This window comes from Protopterus annectens, chromosome 15.part0 (assembly GCF_019279795.1).
Source record: "Protopterus annectens isolate FY-2018-M chromosome 15.part0, PAN1.0, whole genome shotgun sequence".
Classification (NCBI taxonomy): Eukaryota; Metazoa; Chordata; order Ceratodontiformes; family Protopteridae; genus Protopterus; species Protopterus annectens.
The window spans coordinates 551,475,788-551,488,369 of NC_056749.1; the positions used below are offsets into that span (position 1 = coordinate 551,475,788).

The 12,582-nt window shown below is 37.4% G+C and overlaps 1 protein-coding gene across 4 annotated transcripts in view; it reads left to right on the top strand.

The window, feature by feature from the left end:
* Nucleotides 1-12,582, top strand: part of LOC122789918 (neuroligin-3-like) — a 1,591,643-nt gene that overhangs the window by 726,802 nt on the left and 852,259 nt on the right. For 3 of the 4 annotated variants that reach the window (XM_044057375.1, XM_044057377.1, XM_044057376.1), the window contains one exon: nucleotides 10,880-10,939. The exons of the other annotated variant lie outside the window; for it this stretch is intronic. In XM_044057375.1, coding sequence (XP_043913310.1) covers nucleotides 10,880-10,939 — 60 coding nt within the window. The remainder of the gene's footprint in view (nucleotides 1-10,879; nucleotides 10,940-12,582) is intronic. 4 annotated transcript variants of the gene reach the window in all.

Here is a 12,582-nt window from a genome sequence, read left to right on the forward strand (position 1 = left end):
GGTCTTTCAGTCCATTCCATTCCTTGACCTTTACATTAGAAAGTTTATTAAAATATGGTTTGTCATAATTGGCAGTGTTTGTGTATACTGTGCATTTTTTCTTCAGAACTGTACTTTTGCATGATGACGTTTCATCAGTGGAAACCTTCCCCACCCCAAGCTGCAGTCAAATGGTCTTCTGTTACTAGTCTAACTAATATCATACTAAACAATGACTGCCATTTAATGAATACCTAGCACATAACTTATGTGAGTGTTACATAAGATTCACTATGGGTCATTGTCAAAATGGAGATTATCAAAATTAACTGTAAACATTTCAAATGGTAATGTGTAGTTCTGCATGGTGCTATATGGTAGCATGCAAAACTGGTGTTTGATGGTGTGTGAAACTAATGCAGTTTGAAATTCTGTAGCAGTCCTTCAGTAAAATGGTGAACTGATATTAAGGCCTGAAACTTATTTATTTCTGAAAAAAAAATTTTATCAGAAAATTAAACAAATAAATAATCAGAATGAGGAGAAACTATGCAATCCATGAATGTCATATATTTATCTATAAAACTATAAGTAAATAATAAAAATTACATTGGGAAAGTGGCGTCTTCTTATAGGATAATGTATATATAAATATTATGGACACTGTTAGCACAATGGTTAAGGTCTTCACCTCCCAAGCACAAGGGAGAGTGTTTAATGCTGACCTCTGGCCATTGTCTGTATGGATTTTGGATGTGCTTCCCATGTCTTTGTGGGGTTCCTCCCCGTTCTGGGTGTTTCCACCTCAAGCTCACCCAATATTGAACAGAGTCATTTGCTAACTGCAATGTATGGCTAGATTACTGACTACTTCAGCTATGTCAGTGGATTCCTATAAATTGGGATTTTGTGGCTATGCTACTAATGATACTCAGGATCAATAACCTATTATTGACCTATGAACCTATAAAATGCATCACGATTGCCCTATATGCATATTATGGAACAGATGAATTTCTGCAGTTATATACAGCAAAGATCTTTGAATCTATTTATAAGAAAGAGAACCTACACTATGATATGCAGCACTGCTCTAATAATCTTACTTATATAAAGATATACTTATAACACAGGATATCCGCAGTACCCTAAAAATAAGTATCCATTAAATGTTTCATGAAACCCAGCAGGGCGTGCATTCTCAGTTCGGTATCCTTTATCCAGCTGACGACGGCACGGGCCTGTCAGACGTCACACTCTCATTCTTCTCCTTTACTTTTTCCACTAAGATTGTAGACTTGCAAAGGAAACCGACGGACATGAACGATGCTGTCGACCGTTTTCTTCACTATGCTTTCTGTACAGATACATGCAGTCACATCATCCAACACTTTTCATTGTTCTTGGCCACATTATGACCTCTTGGACTGCATCCCATGGTGTAAGGACTAATTTGCAAGATGAGTCCATACCTAGCTTGGAAGGCCTGCTGATGCCCTGTTGTCACACAAGGGCTTTTTCTGACTTTTCATGCCATTATCTTGCTGAACTGTATTTCTCACACAGTGATATGCATGTGCTTATGCCGGTGATAGAAGGCTTGGTGTCTTTGACGCATAACAAGCTGAGTAATAGAAGGACACTATGAGTGTCATGCAGAATCGTCAGCAAAGGGAGTGACCTCACCTCAGGTTTCTCACAGCCTTCAAATATAGAGGACAGAGTTGCACTAAATAGGGGGAAATCTCAGAGGTGTATTGAGGGTGGGGCAAAGCAGACAGCCACCGTGGGTGCAAAGTGCTAGGGGGATGCGATAGGTAGGGTTTATATTATAACAATGAATGATCAGATGATCGAACGTTGTTATATCAACCCCTAAATATTGAATACTCAAAACAGCGAACAACCAGTACAGCAATTTTTTTTTCCAGGGAAAAAATTGCTGTTCCCAAAAAAAAAAAAAAACGCTAAATGAAGTAGAGGGCTTCACCCACCACACCCCCTACTTAAATATACCAACTCCGAGATTGCACTAAAGTGGAGGAAACTGCACAACCCAGATGGCTGGCCCAGTGATTTCTTTCCCTGGGAAAAAAATTGCTGTTCCAGCCATTCACTATTTTGCCGGTTCGACACTTTGTGTTCGAACTAACAGTGTTCGATCATCTGATCGTTCATTAAACTAAAGTAGAAATTATAGGTATATGCCTATCTATCTTTAGTGAATTATCAGCATTCAAAACTGAAAGCAGATATGGCATTATTTCTGGTCAGGACAGACTTGCTTTAGCTCTTCCGGTGGGATTTAAATTGTAGGAATCTTATTATTATATTATAAGAGAAAATGCAAAAGAGGTTTTTTTTATGTTCTCAAGTAACCTTTTTTCTGTTTCAACCTTTGTGAATAGCTCATTGTTGTCTAGTATTACACTGCAGTTAGTTTTTAAAAATTGTTAATGTCCTCCCCGTGGTCGAGTGAGTTTTAAAGACATGCAGGTAGGTGTGTGTGTGTGTGTGTGTGTGTGTGTGTGTGTGTGTGTGTGTGTGTGTGTGTGTGTGTGTGTGTGTGTGCCTTTTGTGAAGGTTGGGTGCTGGACTGGCAACTTGACAAAGTAAAACTCCACTGCCAATCAATCTGCAGACTTGTGATCTGCTGTGGTGACCCCTAACGGGAGTAGCCAAAAGGCAATGCATTTGGTAATGTCACTACAGAGGCTTGTACCCACCCTAGAATTTGTCTGGGAAAGTCACATCCTTGGACAAAGGTGTTATGTAATTAGAGAGATGAACTTCTCCACTTCACTTTTCAAAGATGTCCTGAAGTATAAGTAAAGACGAGATGCCAGAAAAGCTCATTTTTACAGTTACTGTACAGTTATTTGGCATTTGTGTGTATGCATAACATGCCACTACTGTTGAGGACTGCTTACAATCTTGTTATAAATGAAAAGCTATAACTGAGGCAGTGGCATCTCTGTGAGAACTGCTTGGTATGTGAACCAAGGCACTACGCTAAGAAGATGAGGAGTCTTATAGGCCAATAACAGCATCAGTTATTACAGCAAACAGTGACAAGTTGTAGGACTGTTCATTGTTAAAGGACATGAAGTTTGGTCAATTGAGGGGTTTAGAAATATTTTATGCTACCTGTGATGCACCCATTTTGGAATAGTCAGCCTTAGTTTTCACAATGAAATCAGGTCATCTGAAAAACATTAGAAACAAGAGACATGCCTTTAATGTAGACCAGTTCTGTATCATGGCTCCCTGGGGGAGACGTTGTAAAAAACTACTGTGTAGTCTATGTCTGTGTGGTACCCTCTTTTTATCTTTCACTGGAAACAAAAGACATGTTTATTCAGCTTGAATCATGGTGATCTTCACAATTTAAAATGCACTCAGAAGAAATATAAGTAATAAAAGATTTTTTTTAATAAAGAATGATTTTTATTCGTAAAAAAATAAGAAGAGTGAAAATTTTGCAAAAGAAACACAGATGAGCTGATTCAGAAAAACATTCAAGGTCGTTTTTTCTGACTCTGGTAATGAGGCATCAGATGTAGTAGCAGGAATCAACAAAACAAACCTTGAATGCTTTTCTGAAATCTGCTTCTCTGAGTTTCTTCTGCAGAGTTTTCACTCTTCTTCCTTATTTTTTTTTACTTTTTAGAGCAACTGAAAAAAGCATTCTTTATTAAAAATAATCTTTTTTGTTCTTATATTTTTACTTAAAAACTAAAAAAAAGGGTGAGAAGTCAGCAACGCAGGCAACACCTATATCCAGTGGGAAGCAATCATTATGCAGTAGACAGAACTTCATCACCATAGACAGCTCAGTGCATCGAAGCATGTGACAGAACCATAGAGAGACAGAGCCATAAAGCCAATGTCAATAAAAAGTATTCTAATAATAATAATAATAAAGTTCATAACATTACTGTGGCCTGGATTGACAAAATACATCCCTTCTTATTTAATTAAATGGTAAGAGATAACAGTGTGTCAGGCGAGGTATGTGTGGTGTCTTCTCACTTGTCTGAGAGTCTACAGACATAACACTCTGCAGTCTGTATGCATCTTCTTCTCTTTTGCCTATATAATAGCAGACACATTTTTTCATTGTAAATCCATGGAATGGATGGATTATTCAGGACTTGGAATACTTAATTTTTCATTCCATCATGTTAAGTTTGGATAATGTTCATCATATTATGCAGAGAACCATAGATAAACCTATGAAGCAGAGATGTACTCTATGATATCTTAAGGATCTATTGTCACTTAATCCAAACAGCAGGAAATTTGCCATAAAAATTCAACCTCTTTCTTCGAGGTTTAGTTACATGCAACTGATCTACAGGCACTGTGCTATGCAACCAGTTGGGTGAGGGAGGCATTACTGTATCCCTTATACAGTCAGCAAAAACATAGCATACCAACTAATCTGGGCTTGTGAGGTATTATGTTTCTGGTTTACACAACACCAACAGTTTGTCTGTCCTCTTATAATCTTGCCTAGTAAAATTATTTGCCCACTTCATCTGCAGACAAAGAAGAAAAGATAAGTAGCACCCAGATGCCCTGGCTAAAGAGGAGAACGAGAGGCAGAAAGCACGGAAAGTGTGATCCCAGAACTGCAGAATTCTCACTTATCCACCCTGACCTCTGAAATATGTTATTCCTCAAATGTGTGTCTTATACCAGTGAGAATAATATGGCACCCCAATTAATTTCAACTAACTTCCTCATTATAATTATTAGATTACTAGATCTTTTAGCAGATTAGTTTGGATGACTAGTGTCTACTTAGATTATGTTGTCAGTCTTACATGGATAAACCTTGAAAAAACACAGTTCAATATTACCATATCTGATTGGCTTTAACTCCAGCTTCATTACCATATTCATACTCATAGCCGGTTTTAGGCACCAGCGAACCCTGCGGTCGCTGGGGGCCCCCTGTTCCCTGGGGGCCCCCAACCACAGCAAGTTATCTTATCCTGATATTTTGTCACATCTGTAAAACCAGCAAAAGCTAGTGCAGCAGTCTTGCATACTTAATAAACTATGAGGGTAATAACTCTTATTTATATCTCCCTTAAAATTCAAAGATATTTCTGGTTGTAGTAACGGTGTTTTGTCAAGTAACAGGCATCAGAATGCCATTAAATATTTTACTACTGACATAGTGCTCCTGGCTTAGTTAAACCCTGCTTTCGGACATTTGCTCCACTAAAACTAACAACATAGCCAGCTTTTAGTCCCTGCAAAACCATGGCTGCAGGGGCCCCTTAATCATCTTTGTCTGTGTGGGGCCCCACAAAAGCTGCTGCTGATTGGGGAAAAATGAGGAATGAAAATGCATTCATTTCCTAATTATCCTCTTTAACATGAACAGGGCTGTGATATGACCCTGTTAGGATGAAGATGATAATGAACATGAACAATATAAGCACTAGAGGGATCAGCAGCCCAGAGTGACTTACCTCAGTGCAAACTTTGGATTTTAAGAAGAGCTGATGCTTCCGATCATCAGGGATAGTTTCTCTTTCAGGTAGTTTTATAACTAATACCAGAGCACCTGATTCTATAACTCAATTTCTTTGCTTAAGAATTCAGTACAATCCCAAAAATAATAGAATAAATGCTCAGAATCATACATATGTTTAAATATTTCTCTAATTCACTTATAAAGTTACTAGAATAACATATTTTGCATCAACATCTATTTTGGACAATAAGTATAAAACTCAGATGTCTGGATTAATTGACTGTTTGTAATCCTGAATGATTTACCAGCAAATCAGACTTTTACGAAGGATAAAGCAAAAGTATGAACAAAATCAGGGAAGGTCTGTGAAAGTAGGGACAGTGACAAGTATGCATTACTCCTCAATGGGATAAATCTTACTGCTTCTGCTGTTTGATGACTGCTAAACAGCAGTGACTAATCTGGTGTGGCAGTACCAATGTTGCACAAGGCATTGCTGTTTGCTGAAATTAAGTACATAACTAGTACTGCTGTGGCTTATGCATGCATGTTGTGTGTGTGTGTGTGTGTGTGTGTAAAAAACATCAATGATTTTTATCTGTGCATGCACCCAATAATGCCAGGACACAGTCATTATTCTTCTGTGTATCAGTAAAAAATGTACCTAACAAGTAATTATATTTCGAAAGTAAGACAGAACATATATCACAGAACATTCAGACACTTAGATATTCTTGGAGCCTGGTTGCCCCCACTCACCAGACTGTCTAAATGGATAATGGGGACTCCCTTTATCATCCTTGACTCTGTGGGGGCCCCCACCAAAGCTGTTGCTTGTTGGAGAAAAATGTATCAATTTTCTGAATACGCTGTTTAACCTGAATGGTGCTGAGATATGACCCTTTTAGGATAAAGCTAATAATAGCCTCTGTTTACAACCACACCCATTCTAAAACCAGCCCTGCTCAAATGTGTGTGTGTACATAAAGCTGCTACAGGTTATGGGGCTAGAGATTGTGTGGATATTACATCTTTAATTTTCATCACAGTCAAACCTTAGAGGTGTGCACATGAAGTCATTATAGCTTGTGTCTGAGCTGAGGGCAGTGTTTCTCACAGACCTCAGAGGTATACAAAGAAGGTTACTATAGCTTGTGTAAGAGAGGTGTACTGTCCAGGAGCAACAAACTTGAATATTACTGAAATCATTCTCACAATCACATACTAGGCACATATACATGCGGCTACCTTTGACGGCTGGGGTGAAGAACATGCTATGTATATGTATATCATCAGTCACTTGAAATATATGACAAAGGCAATTTAAATCTCTGCTTTTATCCCAGTCTAACACCAGAGGGATGCATAGGCAGTGACTTGTCTTTATTAGAGAGTTAGGAGGTAGGCAGTATTTCCAGATAAGACTTAAATATTCTCACAACTACTGGCTTGTTAGTTTACTGTAAGCTACAATTTTGTCAGCTTTGAAAATTAAGCCTTGGGCACAAATTATGCCTTGAAAGAAAAAATAAGACTGAAATTCTTTTTTCTTCATAATTTTATTTAGGCAACCATTGGAGTAAAATGTTTAAAAAATGCTCTAAAATGCATCCCAGACCATCTGTAAACCTGTGGCTTCTTGGGCCCTGACTTGAGTTATTTTCTAAATGGTTATTACTGGGCTGTCTTGTTCAGGAAAGGTGTGTTGAAGGATGCAAGGAAAACTAAAGCTGAACCACAACAGTGAATTTCTTTCCTTAATCATAATTTCTGTTCAAGCTATTATTGGACGAAAAGGTTGTGTAAAATGCACTTCAGAGCATATAGAAAGTTATGGCTTCTTGAAAAAGCTTAGAGTAAGGCAAAATGTGAGATAAGGAAGAAAAAGGTAACATGGATGGTATGGGGAGCCCAAAGGAGAAGGACTCAGAGGAGAGGACTGGGGTGTGTGTGTGTGGGGGGGTTGAAATGTAGGCCCAGTCATCATTTCACTTTAAGTCCAGACCTGTACATAGACTTGTTGCAATGTATCACTGTTGCAACTAAGTGCCAGTAACTCTAACTGCCCCTTTGTTAGACAGCTCAACATAGTGATAGTGTGATACATAGGCCTGTTGTAATGTAAAAGCTTGTAGCTGCAGGTCTGTCTGTGGATACTGCTCCTAAAAGTTTGCAGCATGAAATAAAAGGTTGCTTAGGATGGATGGCATTGTTAGGATGATGCTTATACTGGAAGTGCCTAGGGGGCCCCCAACTTGACATTTGCTGGGGGCCCCCAAAATGCTAACACCGGCCCTGTTCATACTTTTCTTCTTCTGCTGAAAGTGATACCCTGAACCAACAGTAAATTCTAACAAGTCCCAAAGCATGTCACCTACAAACTAATGGATTTTGGGGAAAATAGTTATGCAATGTATTTGAAAATTCTGGAATAAACTGTTTGTTCAGCAGGTTTTTAGGCTCGATGTGTGTCTAAGTAGGTCAGCAGTCCCAAAATTCAATATTCCTGTATGTGTATTGCTAGAGAGAGCTATTTAAGTACATACATTTTTAGAAGATATTTAGAGATATTGCACCATCCAACACTGGAATAGATATCATTGATCATATTAAATTAACAATGCACATTGCTGACTTTAAAGGACTTAAAAAAAGTGTTTTAGAAGTGGAGCAAGTCCAACTATAATCCCACACCCCTGCATCAGTAAATATTTTAATTTCAAGAAACACAACGTTGAAGTTGAGAAGAAACTTCCTTATCCGCACAATTCTACAACCGTGAAAGAAGTATCTGTACTTTAATAAGATACAGAAAAACGGAAGAAAAAACAAATTCCTTTTTATTATCAAACAAAGTAATATCCTATCTGCTTTAGGAACTATACTTATTGACTGGCTGAGAGACATACATTCGTTGGTAGGGTATATGGCAGTAATCTGAGACATAAATTTATAGCTAGGGTTATATGGCAGTAATCTGAGACATAAATTCATAGATAGGGTATATGGCAGTAATCTGAGACATAAATTCATAGATAGGGTATATGGCAGTAATCTGATAAATAAACTCATAGATAGGGTATATGGCAGTAGTCTGATACATAAACTCATAGATAGGGTATATGGCAGTAATCTGATACATAAACTCATAGATAGGGTATATGGCAGTAATCGGAGACATAAATTTATAGATAGGGTATATGGCAGTAATCTGAGACATAAATTCATAGATAGGGTATATGGCAGTAATCTGAGACATAAACTCATAGATAGGGTATATGGCAGTAATCTGAGACATAAATTCATAGATAGGGTACATGGCAGTAATCTGACACATAAATTCATAGCTAGGGTATATGGCAGTAATCTGATACATAAACTCATAGATAGGGTATATGGCAGTAATCTGAGACATAAATTTATAGATAGGGTATATGGCAGTAATCTGATACATAAATTCATAGATAGGGTATATGGCAGTAATCTGAGACATAAATTCATAGATAGGGTATATGGCAGTAATCTGAGACATAAACTCATAGATAGGGTATATGGCAGTAATCTGAGACATAAATTCATAGATAGGGTATATGGCAGTAATCTGATACATAAATTCATAGATAGGGTATATGGCAGTAATCTGAGACATAAATTCATAGATAGGGTATATGGCAGTAATCTGAGACATAAACTCATAGATAGGGTATATGACAGTAATCTGAGACATAAATTTATAGATAGGGTATATGGCAGTAATCTGATACATAAATTCATAGCTAGGGTATATGGCAGAAATCTGAGACATAAATTCATAGATAGGGTATATGGCAGTAATCTGAGACATAAACTCATAGATAGGGTATATGGCAGTAATCTGAGACATAAATTTATAGATAGGGTATATGGCAGTAATCTGAGACATAAACTCATAGATAGGGTTATATGGCAGTAATCTGAGACATAAATTTATAGATAAGGTATATGGCAGTAATCTGAGACATAAATTTATAGATAGGGTCTATGGCAGTAATCTGATACATAAATTCATAGATAGGGTATATGGCAATAATCTGAGACATAAATTTATAGATAGGGTCTATGGCAGTAATCTGAGACATAAACTCATAGATAGGGTATATGGCAGTAATCTCAGACATAAATTTATGAGTAAGGTCTATGGAAGCAATCTTCTTAGCAGGAGTAACTAAAATATTCTCAATACCAAAGTGCGTCACAGCTATGTTTCTCAATTCTTCAGCCATAAGATTAGTACGAACCTACACATATTTGCACCTCTATTTCTGTTTTGTCTATCTATGGTTTCATCTACCATAAGTACATAATCTACAGACGTGCCACTTGTCTCTTTAACTGTGGCTAACATACCCAGCATGCATCACTAAAGTACATGCTTTTAGTGTCCTAATCCATGGGCAGCAGATAGAGAGCAACAGATCCCATTTTGTCAAACATGTGAGTGCACTAGATATGTTTTTTCCAAGTTTATCCTATAGTGCTTTTAAGTTCTTTGACCATTACAAATAAATCCACTTATTTAAAATAATAAGGTGTTTTCGTCACCTTTCATATTTTTGTTCTTCTTGACTTGTAGTAAGCTTTGAGGTTAGAGATAGAATAGTCAAGTTGTCTTTCAGTTATGATGTCGTCAGGTGTGTGCTTAAGGTCAAGTACATGGCCTAAGCTTACTTGTGTCTGATGGACAGTCATGTGGAAAGAGCTCCAGCTCAGAGTAATCCGATTTAATCTGGGAAGGAGCTGGGTTTGATTTGGTGAGATATGAAAGGGAATCCATCCAAAACAGGGGAAATTAGGAGTTTATTTTGTTTTATTTATTTAATTAATTAATTACCATGGGGGGTCTTCTGCTATTATTTGTGGAAGGAGTCTGTTAGAAAAGGGAAAGTCAAGTTACTTATTTTACTTCTTAAACAATTATACAGAGCACTAGTTTGAAATCTGCTGTTTAGAATCTGGTGTTTATGCTGACACCTGTAATTTTAGTCAGTGTCTGAACTATTGTTTGGCAAGCTTGAATCTCATGTCATGCACAGGTCTCAGAAATAAAACAAATCCTGAAATTACATTTTATTTACATAAGAAAAACTTGGTTTTAAAATGTGTTGCCTTGAATTTTGTTTTGGATGATAAAGAATTCTGACTATTACCTGAAGAACCCAGCATTTTCAAAGTGCACTGTCTTGTATGCTTTCCACTGATGGCCCAAGGGTGATAACTCGGGGTAAGGAACGAGGTCTGCTCCCTACCACAGTTCTTGCTGCAACAAGTTAATGTGAATCTCATTTTCTTGAGTGAAGGTCATGAATTCTTTTACCTGTCATGCTATTTTTGAATTCTCTTGTTTTTGTTTCCCCTTCTTTCAATCCCCAGGAAGCACCACCAAGAAACAGGGTGAAGACATAGCCGATAATGACGGCGATGAAGACGAAGGTATTTCTGTGCTCGAGGCTGATGCATGGAATGCAAAGCATAATTGTAGTAGAAAAAAAAGCTGTATTAATATATAATACTTCTGTTGCAACCACACATCACCAGGCTTTGTTTCTTGTCACGGTGATGAGAACAGATAACACCTTTTAAACGATGGTAATATCTGCCCAGCTTTTGAGGAAACCTACCATGGCACTCTTTCCAGTCATATTTAATGATGCATAATGAGTTGGATTATGTGTTCTAGCAATTCACACTCCTGCTTCCATGGCAGTTCTGTAATATTAAAAATGAAGCAGGCAAACCATTTCTTTTACTAATTAATGTCAGAGGCAGATTGGATCAGAAAGTAGAGATAATGGCCCACACACTACAAAAATCGTATGGCCTCCCACGTCTTTGTTACAGGAACCTTAGCAGACTAAAATTTCATAAGTTGGCAGTTCAGTTTTATATCTATTTCAGTTCTTTACTGTGTGACTTATCTGTATTGCCAGCTATTTTTCTATAAATGATGTGTATGTGCTATCTAATAAGAGACATGTTACAGAGATTATGATGGGACGGTTTAGGGGCAGGGTAGATGGCAGCTCCATGGTATGTTTTGCAAGAGTCTTTGTCATGGTACTTATACTGTTCAGTGTCCATCAGACATATCCATGCTGGCTTAGAATTCACTGCCAATTCCTTTAGCTATTTCACGCAGCATTTAAAATTCATAATTACCCATCCTGACAGTCTATATTAATTACGTTTTCTGTTAAATTCATCATTTTCTCCAATGCTTTCATTTCATTGCTTATTGTTCAGTGTGAGCAGTGTGAGGTTTACTGAATGCACCATGCTGTGATGATCTATTAACCACCTGCAGCTTCCCAGATATGGGTTTATTACTACAAAACCTGGACTTGTACAATAACTTGGATCACATACCTGCACATGCATCACAGTGTCTTCAAATCTAGTTTTGTGACTGACTTCTTTAGAGGATTAAATATTTTTATACATTTGAGACTGCCAGCATAACCTATTTGCTGTCTTTGCCATCATGTAGAAACAGAGGTGTGCTGGCAGTTGACTCTCATAATAAGCAGTTATTAGGGCAGCTATGAGATTGTAAAGATCTTATAGTATGATACTCTGAGTTTTGCAGAAATGAAAGGGCTACACAAAATCTGATAAAGGTATTTGCAGAAGCCTCCATTCACCATGCTTCACATGAATTTTCCAAACACTTCTTGTTACGTAGCCTCCAGAGTGCCGAAAGCTCATCTGGTGCATGGAGAATGTGGAGAGTTACAGATGCAATTATCAAATCAAGTGTACCCATTTAGTTAGTCTAAATCTGGAGTTGTATAGTTTAAGATCTTTTGGAGTCTTACAGCATGTGTGTAGCAGTGCTAAAATGCATTTTTATAGTCTAATTAAATTTATTGGGAACGTTAAGCATGAAGATCTCGATCTCTCTTCATCAGACAAGATTTTCCTCTGTGAATATATAAGCAGGATGAACACTTGAGTCTTCTGTAGCTTTCTCCTTTGTGGATGAATCATTTTGAAACTCAAAACATTTCTGACACAGTCAAAAAGTGGCTTTTAATATTTCCTTACAACTACAGTTGTGAGAAGAGATCCACTATGAT